This window comes from Phytophthora ramorum (assembly GCF_020800215.1).
Source record: "Phytophthora ramorum isolate Pr-102 chromosome Unknown Phyram_PR-102_s0015, whole genome shotgun sequence".
NCBI classification, from domain to species: Eukaryota; Oomycota; class Peronosporomycetes; order Peronosporales; family Peronosporaceae; genus Phytophthora; species Phytophthora ramorum.
The window spans coordinates 220,327-247,479 of record NW_027150661.1 but is presented as its reverse complement, the minus strand read 5'-3'; the positions used below and the strand labels follow the sequence as shown (position 1 = coordinate 247,479).

The following is a 27,153-nucleotide window of genomic DNA, read 5'->3' as shown; positions in this document are numbered from 1 at the left end:
TTAGCTCCTGCTACATCAAGCTCTATTGGTTGATTTACTTTGCCTTTTGCCTACTACAACCTCATTGTCTTCCAGCAGAAAGCCGAGCCAAATGATTTAGTCGTTCCTTGATCAACTTTGTTTTTTAATGATCGACCCACTGTCGTTCGTAGTGTTCATAGTGCAAGATCGTTTCGACTTTTGAGACAACTAAACGATGAATTTCTGTGAAAGTTACGAGCAATGTCCTAGGTGACGATGGACTTACATCAGTCGTGCCGTGCTCGTCGATGTGCTCGAGACGAGCGTCGACAACGTATGAGAACAGATGAATATGTATTTAGTTATGCGGTCAAACGACAGTTTATCGCGCAGAGTACTGCTGAACCTGCGGGCGGGGAACATTTCCAACATCCTTGTCATCGACCTGGTCGGCTACGATCCGGCAGAGCATGGCTTGAGCGTTGACATTGCACAGCGTGATAAAGCGGTCCAGGAACACATCAGAAGCCACCACGAGCGCATACAAGCTGTCCGGGATTGCGGACGCAGGGAAGACAATGTTCCAGGCGGCGGTGAGCACCGTAAGTGCTCCTGACGGGACTGGAGGTGCCGTGACCGTGCACAAGAAGACAGCGAGGAAACTCACCAGCACCGTAGTAGCCGATTGCGCGATACCAGCCACGTCAGCCATGAGATGTACCAACACAGCAAGGTATATTGCCGTGCCTGGCATGTGCAGCGACGTGCCAACCGACAACACGAAGTGCATCACTGGACTTGGGACCTCACGCGACGTCTCAATGCACTGCAGGCTCAGCGGCATCGTGGCCATGGACGACGAACAGCCGAGACTGTACACGTACGCTGGCAGCATTTGGCGCATGAAGCGGAACGGGTTTCGGCGAGTGATGAGCACGAAGAACGCCGGCAGCACCACAAACATGTGCACGAGCACGCTCACAGCCAGCACAGCTACCATCCGCAATACTAGACTAAGCGGGTGATCCACCACGGAACCGTCCAACGAAGAAGAAAGGGACCCAGCCAACAGACTCAGCACCGCAAACGGCGTGAAGCGGAGGATCCAGTGAACCATGTGCACGAGGGTCTCATTCACCTCGCGGAAGAACTCCAACAGCGGGTTGAGGTTTGTTGGTCCGTGAAAGCTGTACGCCAAGGTCACTCCAAGGGGTAGAGAGAAGGCTGCGATGCTCAGCAGCGTGTTGGTGATAAAGGCAGACATGATGTTGTCAGGCACAACCTGGTCGAAGATGGCCAGCACGTTGTCTGACATGGACGTGTTCGTCCCGGTAAGCGCCTCATTGCGCACCAGAGCACTGTTCACATCGTCCAGCGCAAATTGCGAGGTGTTCGTGATCGCTGTCGCCGAGCAAGTCACTACTCCATCGCCACCTGCCTCCAGGTACTTGCCGTTGCCACACTGGATGCCAAAGATGGCGTCCGTACTCGACGCGGAGACGGCATGCTGATAAGACGTGAACACCGGGTGCATGATGATACCCGTGACCAGTCCTTGGATGATAGCTGCAACGATAGAGACCAGCAGCGCCACGGACACACGCAGACTGAGGCGTCTGCCCAGCCCTTTGTGCATGATATCAGCTGTAGCGACCACGAGGTTGACGAACACCATGGGCACCACGACGCACTGCACTGCGCGCACAAAGAGGTTGCCCGGCGTCATGACCCACAGCGCCACGGTCGCATCAATGTGAAAGTGTTTGAGCAGCACCCCAGCGACACTGCCAACGACAATGGCCACGACGATGAACATCATGTTGCGCTTGGACGCTCGGCCGTACAGCGGCGAGGCCGCCACCACCATGCCCGAGAAAGGCATCCCCGGATCGTTCGCCGGCGTACGGAAGTGCCGGAACGCCGCGTCAGGTGACTCGTTGGCGTCGTCCTCCACCGCAGCGGGAAGCGTCGAGTTGGGCCTGGCAACGGACGCCACGCCACCGCTCGGATGGCTGGCGGCCGACGTGAAGTTCGTGCGCAACGTCGCCGAGTAGGGCGGCGCCGGTCGCGCATTGGGCGCGTGCGCGTAGCCTCCGCCGTAGAAGAACGAGGACGACGCGTCGCTCGAGAAGCCCGAGACGGGGCTCAGCATGCTGGGCGCCGACACGTCGCTGGTGGTGCCGTCCTTCATGATGCTGCTGTCGAACATGGCGAAGTCCGGCTTGCCCTGCGCCATCTTCCTGGGCGGTTTCCTGTCCGATTGCGTCGGCGCGAGCTGTTCGGGCACTGATAAATGACCACGAGAGAGCGTAGCAGAGCTCGTCAATATTCGCGATAAGAAATTACGTAAAGAGCGGGCTCTCCAGCTGAAAATAAATGACCGGCGCAAGCTGAACATAAATGACCGTGTGGACCACATAACGGAAAGGTATTTTGTGTGACTCGGTTTTGGTTTTGGTGGAGGAGGCGCAGTGCATCATTCGAAGTGTGGCAGCATGAGTCGCCCCGAGCATATTTCGCCGCCGGAGGTGCGCGCGCCGATGGGATTTCGTCTGTACACCTCTAACTTGGTTCTATGTGTGCTGTAGCTTTTCTACGATGAGAAGGAGGCTGCCAAATACAACTCCAGCTCGCGCATCGTCAAGGTGCAGCAGGAGCTGTCGTACCGCGCCATCGAGCTGATGAACCTGCCCGAGGGCAAGGAATCCTTCATCCTCGACGTCGGATGTGGCAGCGGACTGAGTGGAGGTGCGTCGACGTCAAATTACGTGTGGTTCGCGGCCTTTATAGCTGCTGTACAGACCTTTTTGGCTGACTTTTTTGTACTTGCAGTGGCGCTGGAGGAGCACGGCCACGCCTGGGTCGGTGTGGACATCAGCAAGGACATGCTAGACATCGCCTCGGAGCGCGACAGCAGCGGCGACGTGTTTCTGCAGGACATGGGCGGAGGTCTCCCCTTCCGTCCCGGGGTCTTCGATGGCTGCATCAGCATTTCGGCCGTGCAGTGGCTCTGCTACTCGGACAAGAAGGAGCACACGGCGCGCAAGCGTCTCACGCGCTTCTTCACGTCGCTGTACACGTGTCTGAAGGCTGGAAGTCGCGCGGTGTTGCAGCTGTACCCGGAGTCTCCGGAGCAGATGGAGGAGATCTCGGGCACGGCCATGCGCTGCGGCTTCTCCGGTGGCCTCGTCATCGACTTCCCGAACAGTACGAAGGCCAAGAAGTTCTACCTGTGTCTCTTTGCCGGGTACATGGAGCAGCAGCAAATCCCGCAGGGCCTCGGCACGGGAGCCACCGCAAACCAGATCTCGTACGAAGGACGTGCCAGGAACCAGCGCGTAAGTTTGGCGGAGTTTTAGCTTATTGAATGGGTATTGTGGTGTGCTGACGTTTGTGAACTGGTTGCTTTCGACGGTTGCAGCAACGCCGAGGCAAGGGCCGCGAGCCCGTTAAGGCCAAGTACGTCATGCCGCAGATTGCTTTATGCTGGATGGCGAATTGCTTGCTGATTTGCTATTGTTGTGTTTCCAGGGACTGGGTGATGGCCAAGAAGGAGCGCTACCGCAAGCAGGGCAAGAAAGTCAAGTCAGACAGCAAGTTCACGGGTCGTAGGCGTCCAGGCAAGTTCTAAGGAGGGACTTGACGCATGTGTAGAAGATTCATCAGGACTCCAAGCAGACTCAGATGCTGTGCTTACCCGAAGTTCGAGCGGTAGGCAATCGTGTGGAGTGCTGGGTATATATTACATTCGTCGAATCATGATTTGGGATGAACGATGAGATGGAAGCGGATTTTTCTCTGTTTATCGTGTACTGGCGTTTGTCTAGCTCGAACTGACAAGCCTATCTTGTGCGTCTTGTCTCTAATAACGTTAGATATGTCCAACCGAGCTTGAAGGCGTACCATCAAGGACATCGTCTTTGACTATTTCGCCCTTCTCGTTGATCCGTTCGGGTGCCTGCGGATTCACGTTGATCCGTCCTACGACAATGCAGTCGGGCTCGATCTTGACCGTCTTGGCGGTGATGTTGCCGAAAATTTGGGCCTTGTCGCGCAGCACCAGCTTCTCTACGTTGACGTTGCCCACGATCTTTCCGCCGGTGACGTACACCTCCTTCATGTTTTCGACGTTGCCCAGAAGTGCACCGCGTGTGCCGATGACAAGGGAACCTTTCGAGTTGAGCTTGCCCTCGAACTCGCCTTCGATCCGCAGCAGTCGCTCGAAGCTCAGCTCGCCTTTCATCTTTACGGCCGCGCCGATGGTGGTCTCCGGTTCAGCGTCGATAATGGGGACCTTGAGTTGGCGTGGCACCGTGTACGTTGGCGTCATGGGCGGAGAACCGCTTTGTCGATTAGCAGCATGCTGGCGACCTCGACGAATGGGCGACATGTTGTAGTCCTGGTCCGAGTACGTGTCATCAGGGTAGTCCGGTGGGGCAGTCGGCACGTTCGAGCGCTTGGGCTTGGGCGGCGGGTTACGCGGCACGGGCGCCTCCTCCATGTCAGGAGCGTACGACGACCGGCTGAAGGTGGTGCGGGATGGAATGCGCGGCAGCGAAATCCTCGCTCTCCTGTTCTGTTCGTGCAAGAGGGAGCGATAACGAACTCTCCTGCTTGGTGCTGAGCTCGTGCAGATATCCCGCTAGAAGCTGTACGCGTGAGGCTATGGCTCAGTACCCAAGGAAGAAGCAGTGCAGCGCTGTCGAGGAAGGATGTGCAGTTCCAAAAGCGGATCGGACAAGCACCCAGGCCGAAAATTGTCGTTTTCCAGCTATTTGGAGCCCTTGCAGGAGATGCAGCATGAACATGGATGAGTGCTGGTATTCATAGCCCCGGCACGACAGCAGTGGTCGTGATTGTTGGTGGATAAGACCCATAGCGCGGCTCCTTGAGCTCGAACGAAGGAGTCGTCTTCATGAGTAAAACACTGCTGTTGCCGCGACGATAGCGGTGGTTATAACATTATTTTTCTGGAGTCTATTGCTCGACTCGATCCGTGGTAATACCCAAATCCTACAGAAGCGTTGTTGTGGCGTTTAGCAGGCTAAAAGCAAAGTAACTTGATGTTAATGCTGAAATCCACGACGGAGACGGTGTAGCAGAAGCCACAGATGAAGCTGGCCTCGTACGCAAATTCCTGAAAAGCTAGCACACCGACACCATATTCGACAACATCGAGAGCAGACCGATGCATTATTCCAGCGACTCTTTTAGTACTCTGAAGGCCGGTAGCAGCTCCAATCAGACGGACACAGTCCAGACTGGCAGACACGAAGGTTCACCGACAGCACGCAATGGCGAGGCGCAATGCCTGCATTTGTCACTTACGTGTGTCGGGGTGTGAGACGGCGCTGGAAGTCGTTTGGCCCAGCAGCTCTCGCGCGACGAACTGCATCTCGAAATTCTCGACGGATTAACTCGACCTGTTCGAAGAGATTGAAACTCACTGGGTAGTTGAACCGCCAGGGAGACCAGCACACACCCCGGGGGCCCCAGAAGGCGGTGGGCATCGAATTCCAGCACAGTATTCACGACGATGGGCAACATTGGTGCACGATTGGTATGGCCATCGGCAGGAAACTGTCTGCTCGAATCGGTACTGGCGAACTCGTAGACGCGGTGATAGCCGTATCGACACCGAATACTCCACTCCGGGATGTCCCGCCAAATTGCCGATTGTGATCCTAGCCACGCCATCCTTGAGAGACGCCGATCTCCACTTTCACCGTCTGAAACTCGAGAAAATTTGCGCCTCCGGGAGGTAGAACTGCTCCGATGTCGCTCCTTGGTCCGAAAGAGCAACCCGGCTCCGCCTGTGGTTGGCCTGGTGGTGGTTCTTCGTTGTGGGGATCTTTAAACACCGCGAGATGGCCGCTCAAGGTCCCCGTCGCATTAAGCATCGCCGCGATAATGGCACAAGCAGCTTGCGAGTGAATAGTGCCTGCATACTCCACGATCCAAATCTTGCCGTCTCGCCCCTCCATGAGATTCGGCTTCATGGCATGGTATGAAGACTGGACGTAGCGGTTCCAGTCGTCTATTGACGCGGTGCACACCTCAACAGGGTCGGTGCCATCGGGGTCGTCGGCACCACGAAGCAGTGCGTCTCTGACTTCGTCCATGTCAAGTCGCCGAAGCGCGTCATTGATTCTGCGGACCCCCAACGGTATAGTTCTGTCAATCGCCGGTGCTGGTCCGTTCCAGTTGAAGAGGTGAAGGGAGACACTTGGAAGTCGCGAGCTGTGAGGCTGGGGGCAAGAAGGAGTTTCGATCGAAGAACCCCACATCGTTTACATCGCGCGCTTGGGCTTGCGCGTAACTTCATTTGTCTAACCTGTGCATGCACCGTTCACAGCAATTGAACCTATTCTGCTTCCCTATAGGCACCAAGTCAGCGGACATCCTTCGTTAGCTTCCAGATTCGCTTTTTGTCGTTGTTTTCCGTGAAGAGGAAAAGTGTCTGGATCGGAGCTACGATTTCGGCGATTTGGTCGTGTGCAGTTGGCGTAGATTTGTGGTGATAACGTTATTGTCTTTATCGATCGACAAAACTACTGACGGATCTGCGGTGCAATTGGTATGTGGAGCGTTTCCCTTCTTTCCTTTTCTAGCTTCTCCAAATGCCTTTGTAGTTGAAGCGGGTCCAGGTCTTACACTTCGGCGAAAACAAGCGCTCAGCACGAGCGACGCTGGTTCAACGGGCCTGTACCTAAAGCAAAGCAGTGAAGGAGTAGACACGACTACAGAATTATCCATACTCGTAGCAGACACCACCATTAGCCGTCCAATCAAACTTTATTCACTTGCCAACCTTGCCTCGTGCACCACAATCAAATTACGCTCTTTGTCTCATGTCTGCGGCTGAGCGGGGGTAGACGGCAGCTTCTCCGTCGGCGTAGGTGCTGGCGAGTTGCTAAAGTACGGGTGTTTCAAAGCATCCGCCGCGGTGATCCGTTCCGCCGGATTGTACTTCAGCAGCTTGGCCAGCAGGTCCAACGCGTCCTCAGATGCAGCCGAGAAAATCGACGCTAGCGGTGGCGCCGTGCTCGGCGTGAACTCGACAAAGTTGGCCAGCGAGCTCACGCCGGGCCACTCGTCGTCCGTGGGCGTGCCCAGCGCGTGGAAGATTTTGCCCAGCTGGTCCAGCTCGTTCAAGCCCGTCAGGTACGGCATGCGCAGCATAAGCTCGGCGAAAATGCAGCCTGCGCCCCACATATCCACCGACCCACTGTACTCCCTCGCGCCGAAGAGCAGCTCCGGCGGACGATACCAGATGGTGCACACCATGGACGTCATGTTGCGGTTGGGACTGCCGTAGACTCTGGCGAGCCCAAAATCTCCAATTTTCACGTTGCCGTCCGGACCGATGAGCAAATTTTCGGGTTTCAGGTCGCGATGCAGCACGTAGTGCGCGTGGCAGTAGGCCAGGCCCTTGAGCAGCATCTGCATGTACGTCTTGATGTCGGCAGCCGTGAGCACCACGGCCTTGTCCTTGATGACGTCATCTAAGTTGCTTGGCAGCAGCTCAAACACGACGTTCATGGTGTCATTGGCCACGAAAACGTCCAGTAGCTCCACGACGTTCACGTGCTTGAGCTCCGCTTGCAGCTTCACCTCGCGCAGGGCCGTGAAGTCCACGCCGTCCTTGAACTTGCCACGCTTGAACTGCTTGATGGCCACGCGCCGGCCCGTGCTCTTCTGCACGGCCGCGAACACGATACCGAACGTACCTTCGCCCAAGACGTCGCCGCGGTCATAGCGCTCCATGGTAGGAAGTGAAGTGACTCAACTTAGTGTCATGTCACTATGGTTGGTGTGAGGAACACCAACTGACTGAAGTTGAAGTCGACCATCACTCTAGATTTCGGCAACTTTGTATCTTTCACGGTGGCATGAAATCCTGCGATGATTGCAGCGTGTACGGCAAATGCATCGAAGATTCATACTACGTAGTATATGTATAACCTTTGTTACGCATATTTTGCGTAACATTCGTCATGCAGAATAAGTATAAAGCAGAATGAAGGCTCTAACCACAAGAGACAACATCCAGGAATGAGTGTGTGCGATTCCCACCCTCTCGCTTGGGTAATACTTTGGATCAGCACCAAACCGGCCACACCAGCTAGCTGGACGAAGCACTATAAGATTGTGAGTTGTTGCATTCCATCCTCACTAGCCTACGGTTGACTAGTTTGAGTACGTCTAGTACTCCTCGCCCAGCTCCTCCTCCTCGCCCTCGCCCTCGGCAGTCTCCGCAGACACCTCCTCGTAGTCCTTCTCCAGAGCAGCAAGATCCTCACGAGCCTCCGAGAACTCACCCTCCTCCATACCCTCACCGACGTACCAGTGCACAAACGCACGCTTGGCGTACATCAGATCGAACTTGTGGTCGATGCGGGAGAACACCTCGGCAATAGCACTCGTGTTCGAGATCATGCACACAGCACGCTGCACACGGGCCAGATCGCCGCCGGGCACCACCGTCGGAGGCTGGTAGTTGATGCCGCACTTGAAACCCGTCGGACACCAGTCCACGAACTGGATCGTGCGCTTCGTCTTGATGGTGGCCACGGCCGCGTTCACGTCCTTCGGCACCACGTCGCCGCGGTACATCAGACACGCTGCCATGTACTTGCCGTGGCGCGGGTCGCACTTGGCCATCATGGACGCCGGCTCGAACGCGCTATTGGTGATCTCGGCCACCGACAGCTGCTCGTGGTACGCCTTCTCGGCCGAGATGACGGGCGCGTACGAGCTGAGCATGAAGTGGATACGCGGGTACGGCACCAGGTTCGTCTGGAACTCCGTCACATCGACGTTCAGCGCACCGTCGAAACGCAGCGACGCCGTGAGCGACGAGATCACCTGCGCGATGAGGCGGTTCAGGTTCGTGTACGTCGGACGCTCAATGTCGAGCGAGCGACGGCAGATATCGTAGATGGCCTCGTTGTCCAGCATCACAGCCACATCCGTGTGCTCCAGCAGCGAGTGCGTGGACAGCACCGAGTTGTACGGCTCCACGACGGCCGTGGACACCTGCGGCGACGGGTAGATGGTGAAACCGAGCTTGCTCTTGCGGCCGTAGTCGACCGACAGACGCTCTAGCAGCAGAGCACCCAGTCCCGAGCCGGTACCACCGCCCACGGCGTTGAACACCAAGAAACCCTGCAGACCCGTGCAGTTGTCGGCCAGCTTACGGATGCGGTCCAACACCAGGTCCACGATCTCCTTGCCGATGGTGTAGTGTCCACGCGCGTAGTTGTTGGCGGCGTCCTCCTTGCCGGAGATGATCTGCTCCGGGTGGTAGAGCTGGCGGTATGTGCCCGTGCGCACTTCGTCGCAGACGCTGGGCTCAAGGTCCACGAGCACGGCACGCGGGACGTGCTTGCCGGCGCCGGTCTCGGAGAAGAAGGTGTTGAATGCGTCGTCACCTCCGCCGATGGTCTTGTCGCTGGGCATTTGTCCATCGGGTTGGATGCCATGCTCGAGGCAGTAGAGCTCCCAGCAGGCGTTGCCCGTCTGGATGCCGCCCTGGCCGAGGTGGATGGAGATGACTTCACGCATCTTGAAGAGGTTGGTGGGGGTGGGAGGCTTGAGTGGTGTTCTGGGGTCGAAGCTTGCGGCTGGAGAAACGACGAGGAAGCTGGGTGATGAAGCTTACTCGGTTTCCGAAGGCGCTGCTTGGCTGGCGGGGGATTTGGGAATGAACCGACCTCTCGGCCTTTACAGTGGGGGCAGCTAATCTCAACGAAACGACTCGCTCTTTCGCAAGCGGCGGCCTAGGATTTAGTAACGACCGATGCATTCTACTCCATTGTTTTAGGTTTGCATGTCCTGTTGCTAAATTTGTTTGGTACAAGAAGTCTTGTACCATCTCATGCAGGTATATTTTGATGGTTCACGGAATTCCGCAAATTCAAGGCGTTATTCCAAAGCACTCTGCGTGATTTCTCTTCCTCCTGCGCACATGTACTCTGATCTTCACTCTTTCTCTTTACATATTGCATACTCTGGATCGCTACTGATGCATTCGCGAAACGTATGAGCGTTCTGCACCTGAGGGTGCTGGTTGCTAATATTCACGGCAATGCTCAACGGTTCTTCTCCGACAACCGCACCATGACCGCTTGCGGAAGGGAGCGCGGCCCTGCAACATATATCAATGCAGACACCTCAGAGAGCAAGGCGAGAGATGCTTGGTCGGAAGGGACGGCGACGATTTAGTTTTCGGGCCGAGGTGTAGCCATCCAAAAAAAAATCATGCAAAAATCAAATGTGGCTCTGAAAGTAATCTAAACGTAACAGCCGTATCTTCCTGAAATTTATCGCGCGACTCGCCAGCTGCTCAACCCAATTGGGCCGCCATTCGCGAATTCACCAGATCCCAGCCAAGTTGAGCCAAGCAGTCGCTCCCTGGACTTCGAGTAAGCTTCATCACCCAGCTTCCTCGTCGTTTCTCCAGCCGCAAGCTTCGACCCCAGAACACCACTCAAGCCTCCCACCCCCACCAACCTCTTCAAGATGCGTGAAGTCATCTCCATCCACCTCGGCCAGGGCGGCATCCAGACGGGCAACGCCTGCTGGGAGCTCTACTGCCTCGAGCATGGCATCCAACCCGATGGACAAATGCCCAGCGACAAGACCATCGGCGGAGGTGACGACGCATTCAACACCTTCTTCTCCGAGACCGGCGCCGGCAAGCACGTCCCGCGTGCCGTGCTCGTGGACCTTGAGCCCAGCGTCTGCGACGAAGTGCGCACGGGCACATACCGCCAGCTCTACCACCCGGAGCAGATCATCTCCGGCAAGGAGGACGCCGCCAACAACTACGCGCGTGGACACTACACCATCGGCAAGGAGATCGTGGACCTGGTGTTGGACCGCATCCGTAAGCTGGCCGACAACTGCACGGGTCTGCAGGGTTTCTTGGTGTTCAACGCCGTGGGCGGTGGTACCGGCTCGGGACTGGGTGCTCTGCTACTAGAGCGTCTGTCGGTCGACTACGGCCGCAAGAGCAAGCTCGGTTTCACCATCTACCCGTCGCCGCAGGTGTCCACGGCCGTCGTGGAGCCGTACAACTCGGTGCTGTCCACGCACTCGCTGCTGGAGCACACGGATGTGGCTGTGATGCTGGACAACGAGGCCATCTACGATATCTGCCGTCGCTCGCTCGACATTGAGCGTCCGACGTACACGAACCTGAACCGCCTCATCGCGCAGGTGATCTCGTCGCTCACGGCGTCGCTGCGTTTCGACGGTGCGCTGAACGTCGATGTGACGGAGTTCCAGACGAACCTGGTGCCGTACCCGCGTATCCACTTCATGCTCAGCTCGTACGCGCCCGTCATCTCGGCCGAGAAGGCGTACCACGAGCAGCTGTCGGTGGCCGAGATCACCAATAGCGCGTTCGAGCCGGCGTCCATGATGGCCAAGTGCGACCCGCGCCACGGCAAGTACATGGCAGCGTGTCTGATGTACCGTGGTGACGTGGTGCCGAAGGACGTGAACGCGGCCGTGGCCACCATCAAGACGAAGCGCACGATCCAGTTCGTGGACTGGTGTCCGACGGGTTTCAAGTGCGGCATCAACTACCAGCCTCCGACGGTGGTGCCCGGCGGCGATCTGGCCCGTGTGCAGCGTGCTGTGTGCATGATCTCGAACACGAGTGCTATTGCCGAGGTGTTCTCTCGCATCGACCACAAGTTCGATCTGATGTACGCCAAGCGTGCGTTTGTGCACTGGTACGTCGGTGAGGGTATGGAGGAGGGTGAGTTCTCGGAGGCTCGTGAGGATCTTGCTGCTCTGGAGAAGGACTACGAGGAGGTGTCTGCGGAGACTGCCGAGGGCGAGGGCGAGGAGGAGGAGCTGGGCGAGGAGTACTAGGCAAACTAGTCAACCGTAGGCTAGTGAGGATGAAATGCAACAACTCACAATCTTATAGTGCTTCGTCCAGCTAGCTGGTGTGGCTGGTTGGGCGAGCAATTCATATACGAGAAAATTGCCATCGAATCATCTGGCTGTCGGCATCAGTTTTGCGATGGTTGCATCAGCAACGGACAAGCTCTGCAACTGATGCGAGAACTCCGACGGCGCACAGGGGAATAGAAACGTACCAAGACGAGCTTGGAGTGTCATGCTCGTGGTAAGCGCCCAAAGGATGTGCGGAGCGGATACCGTTTGACGGTTGAAAAAGATCGCTGATACTTCAATTTGCTCAATACAAATATCAATATAAATAACGGCCGCACCCTTTCGCTACCTTACCTCTGACCACACAAAAATTATAGAGCCAACGTAAATGATCCCGCGGCGGATACCGTTGCAGGACAGGGAGAATCTCTCAGCGACGCCCTGCTCCGTCAGTCTCCGTTTTGTGAAGAACCAGCCACGTCGAGCTGGGAAGAACCCCAAAGGATCTCGAGCCGCGCTAGTTTCCCAAGCAAAATGGAGTCCACCGCCTACGGAACGAGTTCCCTGGTGGTCGATGAGCGATTGACCAACCAAATGATCAAACGGCACGCCTTCGTCAAGTGGGGGGTCTTCGGGCTCGCGACGTGTGGCATCTGCAGTACGTTGGCGTTGCTCGGGACCAGTTCGCTGCATGAAGACGTGACCGCTGCAACTCTGAAGACGACGACAAGCGCCTTTAAGAATGCGTATCCTGCTGAAAATACGGAGGTGACGTGCTTCCAGAGCTCCTACATTGACAATGTGACCCGCATGATGGAGCCCGTCACGGGCCTGAAGTGGAAGCACGGAGCTCAGAAGAACGCAAAGTCGTATATCTCTTTGGATCTGGACGCCAAGTACCAGGAGATCATGGGTTTCGGAGGGGCGTTCACCGAGGCGGCAGCGCTGCAGTTCCAGAAGCTATCCCGAACGAAGCAAGAGGAGCTCTTGACGCTCTATTTTGACCAGGAGAAGGGCAGCGCCTACAATTTTGGCCGCGTCCCGATGGGGTCGTGTGACTTTTCGGTCGACTCGTACAGCTTCGATGACGTGTTGAACGACACGCAATTGCTGCACTTTGACATGAGCGTCAAGCACGACCAGGAGGTGTTGATCCCGTTCATCAAGCGTGCACTGAAGCGCCAACCCGACATGAAGCTCTTCCTTGCGCCGTGGAGCCCGCCTGCGTGGATGAAGCGTGGTGACGACAAGTACGTCCCCAGCCTGCTTGGATCCATGGACCCCGTCGGGTTGAAAGACGACATGCGCGCCACGTGGGCGTTGTACTTCTCCAAATTCATAACCGCCTACAAGAAGCAGGGCATTCCGTTCTGGGGTCTGACGCCACAGAATGAGCCCGAGTTTGCTGCTCCGTGGGAAGCTTGCAAGTACAACGCGTCGTACCAGGCCGAGTTCATTGGGGACTTCCTCGGCCCCGTCCTAAATCGCGATCACCCTGAGCTTACTCTCATGGTCTTCGATCACAACCGCGCTAGTGTTAAGCATTGGGCAGAAGCAATTTACAACCACCCCACCGCCGGTCAGTATGTAGCTGGCATGGCTTTCCACTGGTATGACATGGAGCGCTTCATGGACGGAGTGGCCTACCACGAGCGTCTGAACGACACACACTTCATTGACCAGAGCCGATTCATGCTGGCCACGGAGAGCTGCAACTGCCCTGGTGTCGCTTACGGAGACGCCGCTTGGTTCCGCGCACAACGCTATGGCCACGACATCCTGACGGACCTGAACAACCACGTCGTAGGCTGGGTGGACTGGAACCTGCTGCTCGACCACAAGGGTGGACCCAACCACCAGGGTAACAACTGTGACGCTCCGATTATCCTCACGGAGGACGGCACCGACTTCACCATTCAGCCCATGTACTACTTCATCCAGCACTTCTCCAAGTACATTCCGGTTGGCTCTCGCCGCGTGAAGGCCCAAGTGGCAGCTCGCTTCGAGAAGCCCGGCGACGCGCAGCTGATGTGGAGCTACCCCACAGCTCTGGCGTCGTGCGACGGCAGCGCTCGCCAGACGATGCACCGGACAGATGACGGCAAAATCCAAGTGACAGGGTCGAAGTTCTGTCTTGGCCTGGTTGAAGCCGTGTGGCAAGGCAAGGAGATCCAGGCGGTGGAGTGTCAATTCACGCAGCAGACGTGGACTTTCGAGGAGGAGACTGGACGCATTCGTGTCGATGACTATTGCTTGTCGCTCAACCACGCGTCCACGGACAATGGCGTTCGCGTCACCGCATCTCCGTGCGAAGCTGAGCCAGTTCCCCACCAGCAGTGGACGTTCAACACGGAGGACGGCACGTTGCGCTCCCGCGCATCGACGGCTGACCAATGCGTGACGGGAGGATACTCGTTCGTACAGGCGACTGCCTTCGTGACCCCGGAAGATCGCAAGGTGCTCGTCGTGATGAACGAGAACACTGAGCCCGCCGACTTTGAGATCCACGTCGGCGACATGGCGCTGGAGACGACCATCCCCCAGGGTTCCATCCGCACCTTCACGTGGATGTAGTTCGTCGAGTATTCTCAGCCTTGCCTCTACAAGGTCACGTACGCCACCTGAGCACGGCAAGCACCAAGGCAGATAGCATCTTGGTAGTTAGAGAACTAGAAATCTAAAACAATATATTCCAAGTTGAAGCCGTCAGTTGACGTACTTAAGCTGTTCGCAACGATCTGCGATCTCAGTCAGCCACAATCCACAATCCAATTCGACTGGAGTTTGACAAGCGGAGACTGAGACAAAATGGCGTCAAGATCTGAGCCCACAGCGTACGGCACCAGTTCGCTCGCTAGTGACGAGCAATTGAGCGCTCGCTCTGCGACTCGACGTAAATGGATCAAGTGGGGACTCATCGGTGGCTCTGCTGCCATCCTCGCGGTCGGGTTAGTGGTGCTGGGGCTCTTGTCCTCTGGCTCGCACTCGACGGCGTCGACCGTGGCTACAACAACGCCTCATGACGGAGACGTCACGTGCTTCCAGAGCTCGTACGTCGACAACGCGACCACCATGATGGAACCGATCAAGGGGCTCAAGTGGAAACGCGGCGGCGAGAAAGACACCAAGTCGTTCATCGCCGTGGACGTGGACAGCAAGTTCCAGGAGATCATGGGCTTCGGAGGCGCCTTCACGGAAGCGGCGGCGCTGCAGTTCCAGAGACTGTCGGCGGAGAAGCAGGAGGAGGTGCTGACGCTCTACTTCGACCAGGACAAGGGTAGCGCCTACAGCTTCGGCCGCGTGCCGATGGGGTCGTGCGACTTCTCGGTGGCGTCGTACAGCTTCGACGACACGGTGGACGACATGGAGCTGGAGAACTTTGATGTGGACGTGACGCACGACACGGAGACGATGATCCCGTTCATCAAGCGAGCGCTGGAGCTTCGTCCGGATATGAAGCTGTTCTTGGCACCATGGAGCCCGCCAGCTTGGATGAAGAGGTCGAGCTCTCACTACAACGCGAGTATGTTGGGGTCAGTGAAGCCCGTCGGACTGAGAGACGACATGCGTGCACCATGGGCACTCTACTTCTCCAAGTTCATCACCGCATACAAGAACCACGGAATTCCGTTCTGGGGGCTTTCACCGCAGAACGAGGCGGAGTTTGCTGCGCCATGGGAAGCTTGTGCGTACGACCCGGCATACGAAGCTGAGTTCATTGGTGAGTTCTTGGGTCCTGTACTGGATCGCGACCACCCCGGCCTTACTCTCATGGTTTTCGACCACAACCGTAACAATGTGCAGCATTGGGCTGAAGTGATCTACAACCACCCTACGGCTAGCCAATACGTTGACGGTATGGCCTTCCACTGGTATGAGGATGGCGGTGAACGTTACATGGACGGAGTGGAGTACCCCGAGCATCTGAACGACACGCACTTCATTGACCAGAGCCGATTCATGCTGGCCTCTGAGAGCTGCAACTGCCCGGGTGTTGCTGTCGGCAATGACGCGTGGTTCCGCGCTCAGCGTTATGGCCACGATATTCTGTCCGATCTGAACAATCATGTTGCCGGCTGGGTGGACTGGAACTTGCTGCTCGACCACAAGGGTGGGCCCAACCACAAGGGTAACCTCTGCGACGCTCCGATTATCTTGACTGAGGACGGCAGCGATTTCAACATTCAGCCCATGTACTACTTCATCCAGCACTTCTCCCGTTTCATTCCTGTAGGCTCGCGTCGTGTCGAGGCGCAGGTTGCGGCTCACTTCGCGAAGCCTGGCGATGCGCAGCTGTACGTCGACTACCAGTCCTCGCTTGCTGCATGCGACGGCAGCTCTCGACAGACGATTCACAGGACGGATGATGGCAAGATGCAGGTGACCACCACGCCGTTCTGTATCAATATGGTGCCGATGCCGAGCAAGGGTCAGGAGATCCGACTGGTCGAGTGCCAGTACACGCAGCAGACGTGGACGTTCGAAGAAGACACCCAACGCGTTCGCATTGATGACTACTGCTTGTCGTTGAGCCATGGATCCACTGAGGACGGCGTGCGTGTTACGGCAGACAAGTGTGCAGACGAAGTGGCTCCGCACCAGCAGTGGACGTTCAATGGGGAGGACGGCACGCTGCGCTCCCAGGCGTCGACGACCGACCAGTGTGTGACGACGGGCTACTCTTTTATTCAGGCGGCCGCGTTCGTGACGCCCGAGAACCGCAAGGTTCTGGTGGTGCTGAACGAAAACACGGAGCCGGCGGATTTCCAGGTGCAGGTTGGCGATGCGGTGCTGGACACGTCGGTTCTTCCGGGCGCCATTCGCACGTACGTCTGGGAGTAAGACGCGGCCAAACTGCTGAGGGCGGCTCTCATGAGTGATGCGATGGTAGACACGGCCTAAAAAGTACCTTTGCCATCGACTTTGATGTTCGTTTGCTGTCACCACTGATGAGTGAGTGATGTGGGACGCCTACCATCCATTGTCGAGTCCGATCGCGAACGGGATTGCTATTGCATGCGACAACCAATTGCCTGGAAGCCGTAGTCTCCGATTGAGTGCTCAATGCAGGCTGCTGAAGCAAAGCATTCGAGAAGCTCGCAGGATCACTTGGATAGAGTTCAACCGAAAAATCCGGATACGGTCTCTCCATTCTCGAGTCACCAAACGTATCAGTTGGGCGGTAATTGTGGCATAAATGTGGTGTTCTGTGATCGATCCATATCACCCTGCCACCTCGATCACAAGCCCCCATACAACGAAGCAGTGAAACGAATCCACCTTTTTAGTAGCCCCTTGGATCCACTCAGTGGGGACTCACTTCTGAATCTACCAGGTCGCGCACAAGTCGGACAAGAGTCGCGTCCCTTCGAACCTCGCCAAGATGTCCGAGCCAACCGTGTACGGCACCAGCTCTCTAGCTAGCGACGAGCGGCTGAGCGCGCGGACAACGCGCAGGCGCTCGATGATCAAGTGGAGCCTCGTGGGGCTCGGTGTCTGCGGGGTCTGCGCCGTCCTGGCTGTCTTTGGCCTTACCGCGCTGCCCGAGGACGCCTCCGTGTCGCCCACAGAGACGACGGAGTCCTCGCCGCAGTCCAAGACTCCAGCGGCTGCTGCTCCTGCCTTGGAGACGAAGATCGCGTGTTTCCAGAGCTCGTACGTGGACAACGTGACCAACATGATGGAGCCCATCACGGGACTCAAGTGGACGCACGGTGCTCAGCCGAATGCTGCGTCCGTCATTGCTGTGGACGTGGACAGCAAGTTCCAGGAGATTATGGGCTTCGGAGGAGCCTTCACGGAAGCTGCGGCACTGCAGTTCCAGAAGCTGTCGCGTGAGAAGCAGGAGGAGGTGTTGACGCTCTACTTTGACAAGGACAAAGGCAGCGCGTACACGTTTGGACGTGTGCCCATGGGATCGTCTGACTTCTCGGCTGACTCGTACAGTTTCGACGACGTGGCCAACGACACAGAACTCGAACACTTTGACAAGGAGGTGAAGCACGACCAGGAGGTGCTAATCCCTTTCATCAAGCGCGCTCTGGAGCGCCAGCCCGACCTCAAGCTCTTCATGGCGCCGTGGAGCCCTCCAGCTTGGATGAAGCGCTCTACACTCGACTACGCGGCCAGCATGCTGAACTCGGCGAAGCCCATTGGTTTGAAGGACGACGTTCGCGCGACGTGGGCGCTGTACTTCTCCAAGTTCCTCACGGCTTACAAGAAACACGGCATCTCGTTCTGGGGCCTCACCCCGCAGAACGAGCCGCAGGCAGAGGTTCCTTGGGAGTCGTGCATGTACACAGCTGAGTACCAGGCCGAGTTCATTGGGAACTTCCTGGGACCCATGCTGGAGCGTGACCACCCGGAGCTTATCCTCATGGTGTTCGACCACAACCGCGGCAGTGTTCGTCAATGGGCCGAGGAGATCTACAACCACCCAACTGCTGCACAGTACGTGGACGGCATGGCATTCCACTGGTATGACAACGAGCGCTACATGGATGGCGTCGAGTACCATGAGCGCCTGAACGACACGCACTTCGTGGACGAAAACCGCTTTATGCTGGCCACGGAGAGCTGCAACTGTCCCGATGTGGGCCATGGGGACCTTGCCTGGTTCCGTGCGCAGCGGTACGGACACGACATCATGACTGACCTGAACAACTACGTGGCTGGCTGGGTCGACTGGAACTTGCTGCTCGACCACAACGGCGGCCCCAACCACTTGGCAAACCTGTGCGACGCTCCCATCATTTTGACGGAGGATGGCACGGACTTCTACATTCAGCCCATGTACTACTTTATCCAACACTTCTCGAAGTACATTCCGGTTGGATCGCGCCGTGTCAAGACGCAGGTGGCAGTTCGCTTCGCACAACCTGGCGACTCCCAACTGTATGTCGACTACCCGTCGATGCTGGCGACGTGCGATGGCAGCTCTCGACAGAAATGGCGTCCGACGGACGATGGCAAGCTGGAAGTCATTGGCACCGGTTTCTGCATTGATCTGAAGGAGATCCCGTGGCAAGGACACCAGGGTCTGCTGGTAGACTGCCGCTACACGCAACAGCATTGGACGTACGAGGACTCGGGTCGTATCCGCATGGGAGACTACTGCATCTCGCTAAACCACGGCTCCACTCAGGACGGGGTGCGTATCAGCACGGACCTGTGCGAGGACGAGGTGAAGCCGCACCAGCAGTGGAGATTCGATGCGGAAGACGGCACGATGCGCTCGCTTGCGTCGGCGGCGGACCAGTGCGTAACTGCTGGCTATTCGTTCGTGCAAGCCGCTGCGTTCGTGACGCCGGAGAACCGCAAAGTGCTTGTGGTAATGAACGAGAACACGGAGCCGGCTGACTTCGAGCTGCAGGTCGGTGGGGTGGCGCTGGAGACGACGGTGCCGCAGGGCGCCATCCGGACTTTCACCTGGGAGTAAGGAAACACGCGGTGGTTAACGCAAGAGGTGATCGAAGAGGTATGAAAGGAAAATGCAACAGATATACAATGATGGCGAGAACAAGTACATGTAGATCGCCGATACAAACAGGGCCGCACAAACATCAAAAGAACTGCGTCTTGCACAAACTAATGAATACAGTGTTGCTATGTCAGCTTGCTTTCTTGTCGGCGGGATCAAGTGACAGGTCTCGCAGCAGGTCATTCCAGAGATCGCGATCATACGGATCCGCTTCATTTGACGCCCCGCCAGTCAACGGATGGTACTCGTGTTCGTCGGGGTTGTAGTTCTCTGGCGTCTCGATCTGCATCTCCACCGGCACTTTGCGCTTCTTGGGCCGCATCTCAAACACTTCAATCGCCTCCTTGAGGTAGTCGGCGTCCAGCTCCGCCTTGGGCACTTCCTTCCACTGGAAGTAGGTGTCCAAGTAGCGCATGAACTCATCTCGCACCTTCGGAGCTCGACGTTCATTCGCCAAGAAGATGACCGTCTTGCGATGCGACAGCGCCAACAGCGACTGCACCAGCGGCTTGACGCACGCCTTCTCGTACACCACATCTGCACACAAGATACAGTCGAACGGCGGCTTGAGGTTCGTCGCCGGCGTACCCCTACATCAACAACCCAATGCAACACCATCAGTTCTTCCGTTGCAATACTCAAATCCATTGCAACTGCAGCGTACCAAGCGTGCTGTTCAACGCGGACGCGCTGCACCTCCTCGTGTGTCAAGTTCTCTCTCACATTGCGTCGCAGCCACGGGAGCACCGGCCCAATGTCCGTGAGCACCACATCTGCCAGTCCTCCAGTCACAATTGCACTGGCGATGCCCGCCAGCCCCCCACAGCCAGCGCCGAGTTCGCAGATGGACGAAAACCGCTGGAATCTCTCGGGGCGCTGCTCGATGAACTTGAGCAGCGTCTTGCTGCTGTCCCAGACCGTCGTCCCCAGCACAAACGAGTCCGGGTCTTGTTCCACCGACACCACGCGGGAATCACCGAACGGCACCTCCACACAGCGCGCCCAGTGCGTGAACGAGCCCTCGAGCGCCAGCGGCTCTGACGGCGTCAACGCCTCCTCCTCCATTGCCTTAAATGGCTACAGTCCCTGAAGTGGCTACGAAACTTGGGGCGACCTTTGACAATATGTCACTCTGATGAGGTGAATATCTCCGTTTGAATGACCTTGAACCGATCGGTGTTGATGCAACATGCCTCCATTATCCAATCGTCCAAGTCAGCTTCACGACGCTCTCGGTCATGGACACGCAGTGGGCACCAGCGCGTACGTTTTGTCTGTGAATTGTATGGCATTGGAGAGAGGGAATTAATGTATTGGCAGATGGACAGACGCCCTTGAAGCGCCATGAGGCTATAGCGCAACAGCGCGCGCTGCAGTTGGAACGTGCACGACAGACGCACCAGATCTCGCCAGGTTGGTTGCAATCTCGTGTGAATATTATAAATTGTGAAATGCTTATGTGTACAATTGATGAAATACTGTGCAGACGACTACAACCGACAGGTGAGGAAGGTGCTTGAGGGTGGAGGACGTGGTAGATGCTGATGGTCGTGTGTTGTTGTGTAGTTACACTTGTCATCCTTCTCGTACCTGGCCAATGTGATGGCACTACGACGAAACAAGATGCAAGCGCAACACTCGCAGTTCCAGTAGGTTTATTGTTCATGGAGGAGTTTTCGACTTGTACACTGTGACTGATCCTTGTGATGTTGTAGGCGCAGTATGTACTAGCTTCAAGTGTTTAGAGCTGAAGACTACATTCACATCAGAATACTGAAGCTCAAGTTGACACGAGACGTTCATTTTTCAATGATTCATGCAGTTTTTGCCTTCATCAACTGTGCTGGCGGTCCTCTGTTAGACGCATCCTCAGAATTGAACTAACTGGATCTGCCCGCTTGATGCGTTCACTCCCAGACGTACGTGCGGATGGCGCCCGGAAGAACCGACGTGTCCAGCACCGCATCGCCAACCTGCACCTGGAAATCCGCCGGCTCCGTGTTTTCGTTCAGCACCACCAGAACCTTGCGGTTCTCGGGCGTCACGAACGCGGCCGCCTGAATAAAAGAGTAGCCCGTCGTCACACACTGGTCGGTCGTCGACGCCTGGGAGCGCAGCGTGCCGTCCTTCCCATTGAACGTCCACTGCTGGTGCGGAGCCACTTCGTCTGCACACTTGTCTGCCGTAACACGCACGCCGTCCTCAGTGGATCCATGGCTCAACGACAAGCAGTAGTCATCAATGCGAACGCGTTGGGTGTCTTCTTCGAACGTCCACGTCTGCTGCGTGTACTGGCACTCGACCAGTCGGATCTCCTGACCCTTGCTCGGCATCGGCACCATATTGATACAGAACGGCGTGGTGGTCACCTGCATCTTGCCATCATCCGTCCTGTGAATCGTCTGTCGAGAGCTGCCGTCGCATGCAGCAAGCGAGGACTGGTAGTCGACGTACAGCTGCGCATCGCCAGGCTTCGCGAAGTGAGCCGCAACCTGCGCCTCGACACGACGCGAGCCTACAGGAATGAAACGGGAGAAGTGCTGGATGAAGTAGTACATGGGCTGAATGTTGAAATCGCTGCCGTCCTCAGTCAAGATAATCGGAGCGTCGCAGAGGTTACCCTTGTGGTTGGGCCCACCCTTGTGGTCGAGCAGCAAGTTCCAGTCCACCCAGCCGGCAACATGATTGTTCAGATCGGACAGAATATCGTGGCCATAACGCTGAGCGCGGAACCACGCGTCATTGCCGACAGCAACACCCGGGCAGTTGCAGCTCTCAGAGGCCAGCATGAATCGGCTCTGGTCAATGAAGTGCGTGTCGTTCAGATGCTCGGGGTACTCCACTCCGTCCATGTAACGTTCACCGCCATCCTCATACCAGTGGAAGGCCATACCGTCAACGTATTGGCTAGCCGTAGGGTGGTTGTAGATCACTTCAGCCCAATGCTGCACATTGTTACGGTTGTGGTCGAAAACCATGAGAGTAAGGCCGGGGTGGTCGCGATCCAGTACAGGACCCAAGAACTCACCAATGAACTCAGCTTCGTATGCCGGGTCGTACGCACAAGCTTCCCATGGCGCAGCAAACTCCGCCTCGTTCTGCGGTGAAAGCCCCCAGAACGGAATTCCGTGGTTCTTGTATGCGGTGATGAACTTGGAGAAGTAGAGTGCCCATGGTGCACGCATGTCGTCTCTCAGTCCGACGGGCTTCACTGACCCCAACATACTCGCGTTGTAGTGAGAGCTCGACCTCTTCATCCAAGCTGGCGGGCTCCATGGTGCCAAGAACAGCTTCATATCCGGACGAAGCTCCAGCGCTCGCTTGATGAACGGGATCATCGTCTCCGTGTCGTGCGTCACGTCCACATCAAAGTTCTCCAGCTCCATGTCGTCCACCGTGTCGTCGAAGCTGTACGACGCCACCGAGAAGTCGCACGACCCCATCGGCACGCGGCCGAAGCTGTAGGCGCTGCCCTTGTCCTGGTCGAAGTAGAGCGTCAGTACCTCCTCCTGCTTCTCCGCCGACAGTCTCTGGAACTGTAGCGCCGCCGCCTCCGTGAAGGCGCCTCCGAAGCCCATGATCTCCTGGAACTTGCTGTCCACGTCCACGGCGATGAACGACTTGGTGTCTTTCTCGCCGCCGCGTTTCCACTTGAGCCCCTTGATCGGTTCCATCATGGTGGTCGCGTTGTCGACGTACGAGCTCTGGAAGCACGTGACGTCTCCGTCATGAGGCGTTGTTGTAGCCACGGTCAACGCCGTCGAGTGCGAGCCAGAGGACAAGAGCCCCAGCACCACTAACCCGACCGCGAGGATGACAGCAGAGCCACCGATGAGTCCCCACTTGATCCATTTACGTCGAGTCGCAGAGCGAGCGCTCAGTTGCTCGTCACTAGCGAGCGAACTGGTGCCGTACGCTGTGCGCTCCATCACCATATCAAACTGCTGTGCTACTCGTTTGCCAATTCGATTTTAACCAACAATTCCAGCTCCAAACCCACTACAACACGATCGAGGAGGTGGTGAAGGATCCAAGTAGTGCAGAACTCACTTCAACTTGTCTACGGCATCAAAAATGACAATAACTGTCTCAGTGTCATATTTGATGGCGTGGATTGCTCACAGTCGTGATTTTGTTGCACATGGACGCACCGGCCGGATGGAGGCGACAAGGCTCGGGCAGCGGAGGCGCGCGGCGGACAGGAGCAACTTCAGCTCTTCGGACCGCGACCAACTCGTCGAATACATCCACAGTTACTGCTCAGCCACGGGCGGCGTCTGTCGGAGCGCTACGGACGCCAAAACAAACTGCTGAACGCGATATCAAAGCTCGGAAAAGTACGTCGATCGAGTTAGAGGCTGCCCCATCGCGATGGAGAGAAATGAGGCAGTCCGTACGCACGAAAGCGACGCTGGAGACGGCAGAGAGCCGCCCGGTTAATGCAAAAATCGCTGATCTGTGCCCGGAAGACCGAGAGAAGGTGACCAAGTTGGTCCACCGCATCGTCGAGGTAAAGATACACTAGTACAGTCAATTATGAGCAGTTGTAGATATAGAATGGTGATATTGATTCTATGTGCGTTTGTTGTGGGTTCCTGGGCAGGTGGGGACGCTGCAAGAGGAAGGAGAGAGGGAGTTTAGCCGACAGAGGGAGGTGCTGGAGGCTGAGGTGAAGGAGTTGCGAGCGCAAGTGCGACAAGATGCTGAAGAGATCCAAGAGCTGAGTGATGAGTTACGCTCTGCGACGAGGAAGGCGATGGTGTTTGAAGAACGAGTGCTGGCATTGGAGGAGAGCACAGACGCTGAGACGCGATCTCGTCTGGAGGCGGAGCAGACGCTGGATTTACTCAAGCTTGAAGTGGACAAGTTGCGTGCTCTTGTGCAGCGACAGCAGGATGAGATGAAACGGAGGATGAAGGAGCAGCGGGAGCAGTTTGCTACTGAACTACGAGAAACGAAGGAGGAGTTGAAGGAAGCACAGGAGCTATTGTTGAAGGAGCGGAACGAGCGTGTCCTCGAAAAGCAGAGAGCTTTAGACCAGCGACTTGAACGCACAGCGACGATTGGAGAAGAGAAGTTGGACAGGCTGCACTCGCTCCTTCGTGAACAGCAAGAAGAAATCCAGCTCAATGCGAAGGAGCAGCAAGAGGAAATGCAGTTGAATGCCCGGAAGCAGCAGGAACGATTTGACGCTGAGATGAAGCAGCTCAAGGAGGAGCTGAAGGCTGCGAATGAGTTGCTTCAGCAAGAGCGTCTTAACCAAGTGGCCGAGAAGGAGAAACTTGCACCTGACCCAATTGAGCGTGCTGTAGAAACAGTTCAAGACGAGCGACTCGTGGCCCCTCAAGAGCATGTTCCTGCTTCCAGGGATCGATCATCAGAACGTTTTTCGACAAGTATCGACAGCGATCTTGCAGTTTTCGAGGAAGTGAAGGACCTGTACGCCGAAGATCTTTTCGCATCGCGTCGCTGGGGAGGACTCGCTGCAACGAGTGCTCCAGCTCCAGTCAGACCAACATCAAACCAATTCGATTCAACCTGGCGAGAAGCCCTTCGTCCTGGCAACATGTCCCTTGGTCCGGCATTATCTGCACAGGAGCTGTCTGTGCAAGAAGCCATCGAGAAGGACATGGAAGCCTTACTGCGCAGCGAGGCTCTCCACACTCTAGACGCTTTGCAGTAGTCCATGCAGATATTCACAATACTTCACACAAAGTAATACAGGCAGTCTCTTCAAACTGCAGCCAGACCCGAGGCCAGACCCGTATCCCGATTTTCATTCCAGAAGTTGTTAAATTAACACAAACCCGAGTATGTTTTATAAACAATGATGGTACATCTCTGTCTTTTCCTTTGTCTTCTTGTGAAATGTGTTCACTGAAAAGTTTTCAATGAAAACTGAAGTCTCACATTGCGATCGACCAGCATGGCACCGCTGGAAGACGAGCTCAAGAAGCTGCAGGCGTTGGCCGCACAGCAATGGGAGCAGTACACCACCCAGCTGCATAGCATCGTCGATAACCCGCACGAGCTGCTGCAACATCCCTCCACGCCCGTCGTGTGCGGGGCGTTCGTGGTCGGACTTGGCGTCGGACTGCTGCTCCCTCGTCTGCGGCAGCCGTTCCGACGGTTCGCAACGGTGGAAGACGTGCCTAATCGGCTTTTCCATGAGGAAGGCAAGCTCAAAGCCCTAGCAGTGAATTTCAGTGACGGAGACACGTTCCGAGCGCGTCATTTGCCGCTTTTCCGAGCCCCCGGGAGCTTCGACGGGAAACTGTCGGACCACACGCTGCAGATCCGCCTCGCGGGAATTGGTGCGTCACAACGAGCTGGAGGATTTTAATTTGCTTTGTTGCAATGAACGACCGCGAGCTGACCTGTATTTTGCATCGGGTGGTGGTAGATACGCCCGAGACGGCCAAATTCGGGAATCCGGGTCAGCCGTTCGGAGACGACGCCAAGAAGTGGCTGTCCTCGACTCTTGAGGGAAGAAGGTTGACGCTGACGCTGCTGCATAAAGACCAGTACGCACGTGCTGTTTGCATGGTACAGTACGGGTGGTGGCCGTTCCGACGCGATGCGTCCGAGGAGATTCTGAAGGTGGGGCTGGGCCAAGTGTACCGCCAAGCGGGTGCAGTGTATGGAGGCAAGCAGGAGCTCTATGAGACGCTGGAGGAGAAGGCGAGGATCAAGAAACGAGGGATTTGGAGTCAAGGAAAGAAAATGGAGAGCTCCAGCGACTACAAGGCCCGCATGCGTGCAGGGTAGACGTGTGGAGAAAGCTGTGAGGGGAAAAAGTGGTGCTGCTTCAAAAGTAACACTCTTTGTATGCAGTGCCTTCCCAACTAATCATTTTGTGTCACGTGCTGCAAGTGCATGGCGTTCTCTTGATTTTGGTGAGATAGTGAGGGCTGTCTACGATATTGCAGTTGTACTATCTAGATCTCTGTTGTGAGGTGGAGGCGCTTTCTTGCTGAGCATGAGATTCCGTCGTGCTAGAGCTGCGAAGATCGACAGAAAAGCATTCGTCAACGTTCAAGCTCCTCGTCGTTTTCAAGAGAAAATATGAACGTACGCGAACAAGCTGGTGGGGCGCTGGTTACTCGTCGCGGGGATGCACCTGGTGCGCGCTTGGATGGAGAAGATGATGTCGGCAAACACGGGGGCTTCTTATGAAATGCGCGCTGCTTAACAAGACTTGTAAAATTCATTGTATCCGCTCGAGTTGACTCAGAGTTTGGGTTGCTGCATGAACGACATGGACGTTGCACTTTACTTTGTTTTCGAAAGAGTGTCTGCAACACAAAAAGTTGTGAGTAAAACGGAGCAGCAAAGAAGAGCAGCATTAGTCTTTACCAGCGAAGTCGAGGAACCGCACGAGCATGAAGCTGTAGTCTCAGCGTAAGAAAAGTCGTCGGACTTACTTCCGACCCAGGTATCACCAGCAAGATAGTGATTTCGACCCTGACCGGTCACTTGGTCTCCTGTGAAATCCCTAGCAGCAGATGAATGACCCAAGTCCCATGCCGTCTCGGTCAGAAAAGTTCCTCTTCCAACCTGTTGTACTTGATGCTGGTTGGGAACAGTTGTCGGCTGTGGTTTCGGAAGTGAGTAAGTCTCCATGCGCTGGATAAACCCACACAGTCAGCTACCACTCGCAAATAATACAAGAAGATGGCGCGATCACTTACCACGAAAGTGGATCGACGCATGCGCGACGCAAAAAAAGGCAAGTCCGGCCCAGCACTAGCCTCCTCTCCAGATCGGACCTTCACGCCAGGCGACAATGGCATCGCATG

At 56.2% G+C, this 27,153-nt stretch overlaps 15 protein-coding genes across 15 annotated transcripts; 8 read left to right on the top strand and 7 right to left on the bottom strand.

The window, feature by feature from the left end:
* Window positions 1-343: 343 nt before the first annotated feature.
* KRP23_12393 (Excitatory amino acid transporter 1) lies at window positions 344-2,197 on the bottom strand (the record flags this gene model as incomplete). Its single annotated transcript, XM_067883007.1, has 1 exon — window positions 344-2,197. One exon carries the CDS (start codon window positions 2,195-2,197, stop codon window positions 344-346), a length of 1,854 nt encoding a protein of 617 aa, XP_067739301.1.
* Window positions 2,198-2,456: 259 nt separating this feature from the next.
* KRP23_12392 (putative 18S rRNA (guanine-N(7))-methyltransferase) lies at window positions 2,457-3,592 on the top strand (the record flags this gene model as incomplete). The annotated part of the gene is made up of 5 exons (XM_067883006.1): window positions 2,457-2,489; window positions 2,550-2,709; window positions 2,794-3,299; window positions 3,383-3,420; window positions 3,493-3,592. The coding sequence occupies 5 exons, from the start codon at window positions 2,457-2,459 to the stop codon at window positions 3,590-3,592; spliced, it is 837 nt and encodes a 278-aa protein (XP_067739300.1).
* A 240-nt stretch (window positions 3,593-3,832) lies between these two features.
* On the bottom strand, window positions 3,833-4,462 carry KRP23_12391 (uncharacterized protein; the record flags this gene model as incomplete). The annotated part of the gene is made up of 1 exon (XM_067883005.1): window positions 3,833-4,462. One exon carries the CDS (start codon window positions 4,460-4,462, stop codon window positions 3,833-3,835), a length of 630 nt encoding a protein of 209 aa, XP_067739299.1.
* Window positions 4,463-5,645: 1,183 nt separating this feature from the next.
* Window positions 5,646-6,083, bottom strand: KRP23_12390 (uncharacterized protein; the record flags this gene model as incomplete). Its single annotated transcript, XM_067883004.1, has 1 exon — window positions 5,646-6,083. The coding sequence occupies one exon, from the start codon at window positions 6,081-6,083 to the stop codon at window positions 5,646-5,648; it is 438 nt and encodes a 145-aa protein (XP_067739298.1).
* Window positions 6,084-6,810: 727 nt separating this feature from the next.
* KRP23_12389 (Cyclin-dependent kinase D-1) lies at window positions 6,811-7,728 on the bottom strand (the record flags this gene model as incomplete). The annotated part of the gene is made up of 1 exon (XM_067883001.1): window positions 6,811-7,728. One exon carries the CDS (start codon window positions 7,726-7,728, stop codon window positions 6,811-6,813), a length of 918 nt encoding a protein of 305 aa, XP_067739297.1.
* A 438-nt stretch (window positions 7,729-8,166) lies between these two features.
* On the bottom strand, window positions 8,167-9,528 carry KRP23_12388 (Tubulin alpha chain; the record flags this gene model as incomplete). The annotated part of the gene is made up of 1 exon (XM_067883000.1): window positions 8,167-9,528. The coding sequence occupies one exon, from the start codon at window positions 9,526-9,528 to the stop codon at window positions 8,167-8,169; it is 1,362 nt and encodes a 453-aa protein (XP_067739296.1).
* Window positions 9,529-10,485: 957 nt separating this feature from the next.
* KRP23_12387 (Tubulin alpha chain) lies at window positions 10,486-11,847 on the top strand (the record flags this gene model as incomplete). Its single annotated transcript, XM_067882999.1, has 1 exon — window positions 10,486-11,847. The coding sequence occupies one exon, from the start codon at window positions 10,486-10,488 to the stop codon at window positions 11,845-11,847; it is 1,362 nt and encodes a 453-aa protein (XP_067739295.1).
* A 561-nt stretch (window positions 11,848-12,408) lies between these two features.
* KRP23_12386 (putative glucosylceramidase 3) lies at window positions 12,409-14,448 on the top strand (the record flags this gene model as incomplete). The annotated part of the gene is made up of 1 exon (XM_067882998.1): window positions 12,409-14,448. The coding sequence occupies one exon, from the start codon at window positions 12,409-12,411 to the stop codon at window positions 14,446-14,448; it is 2,040 nt and encodes a 679-aa protein (XP_067739294.1).
* A 234-nt stretch (window positions 14,449-14,682) lies between these two features.
* Window positions 14,683-16,716, top strand: KRP23_12385 (putative glucosylceramidase 3; the record flags this gene model as incomplete). Its single annotated transcript, XM_067882997.1, has 1 exon — window positions 14,683-16,716. One exon carries the CDS (start codon window positions 14,683-14,685, stop codon window positions 16,714-16,716), a length of 2,034 nt encoding a protein of 677 aa, XP_067739293.1.
* Window positions 16,717-17,257: 541 nt separating this feature from the next.
* On the top strand, window positions 17,258-19,312 carry KRP23_12384 (putative glucosylceramidase 3; the record flags this gene model as incomplete). Its single annotated transcript, XM_067882996.1, has 1 exon — window positions 17,258-19,312. The coding sequence occupies one exon, from the start codon at window positions 17,258-17,260 to the stop codon at window positions 19,310-19,312; it is 2,055 nt and encodes a 684-aa protein (XP_067739292.1).
* A 172-nt stretch (window positions 19,313-19,484) lies between these two features.
* Window positions 19,485-20,419, bottom strand: KRP23_12383 (Protein N-lysine methyltransferase METTL21A; the record flags this gene model as incomplete). Its single annotated transcript, XM_067882995.1, has 2 exons — window positions 19,485-19,944; window positions 20,019-20,419. The coding sequence occupies 2 exons, from the start codon at window positions 20,417-20,419 to the stop codon at window positions 19,485-19,487; spliced, it is 861 nt and encodes a 286-aa protein (XP_067739291.1).
* A 173-nt stretch (window positions 20,420-20,592) lies between these two features.
* On the top strand, window positions 20,593-21,085 carry KRP23_12382 (uncharacterized protein; the record flags this gene model as incomplete). Its single annotated transcript, XM_067882994.1, has 5 exons — window positions 20,593-20,617; window positions 20,675-20,767; window positions 20,841-20,857; window positions 20,921-21,003; window positions 21,070-21,085. The coding sequence occupies 5 exons, from the start codon at window positions 20,593-20,595 to the stop codon at window positions 21,083-21,085; spliced, it is 234 nt and encodes a 77-aa protein (XP_067739290.1).
* A 176-nt stretch (window positions 21,086-21,261) lies between these two features.
* Window positions 21,262-23,289, bottom strand: KRP23_12381 (putative glucosylceramidase 3; the record flags this gene model as incomplete). The annotated part of the gene is made up of 1 exon (XM_067882993.1): window positions 21,262-23,289. One exon carries the CDS (start codon window positions 23,287-23,289, stop codon window positions 21,262-21,264), a length of 2,028 nt encoding a protein of 675 aa, XP_067739289.1.
* A 446-nt stretch (window positions 23,290-23,735) lies between these two features.
* On the top strand, window positions 23,736-25,037 carry KRP23_12380 (uncharacterized protein; the record flags this gene model as incomplete). The annotated part of the gene is made up of 2 exons (XM_067882992.1): window positions 23,736-23,864; window positions 23,958-25,037. 2 exons carry the CDS (start codon window positions 23,736-23,738, stop codon window positions 25,035-25,037), a joined length of 1,209 nt encoding a protein of 402 aa, XP_067739288.1.
* A 243-nt stretch (window positions 25,038-25,280) lies between these two features.
* On the top strand, window positions 25,281-26,122 carry KRP23_12379 (Endonuclease Htp3; the record flags this gene model as incomplete). Its single annotated transcript, XM_067882990.1, has 2 exons — window positions 25,281-25,668; window positions 25,758-26,122. 2 exons carry the CDS (start codon window positions 25,281-25,283, stop codon window positions 26,120-26,122), a joined length of 753 nt encoding a protein of 250 aa, XP_067739287.1.
* Window positions 26,123-27,153: the final 1,031 nt, after the last annotated feature.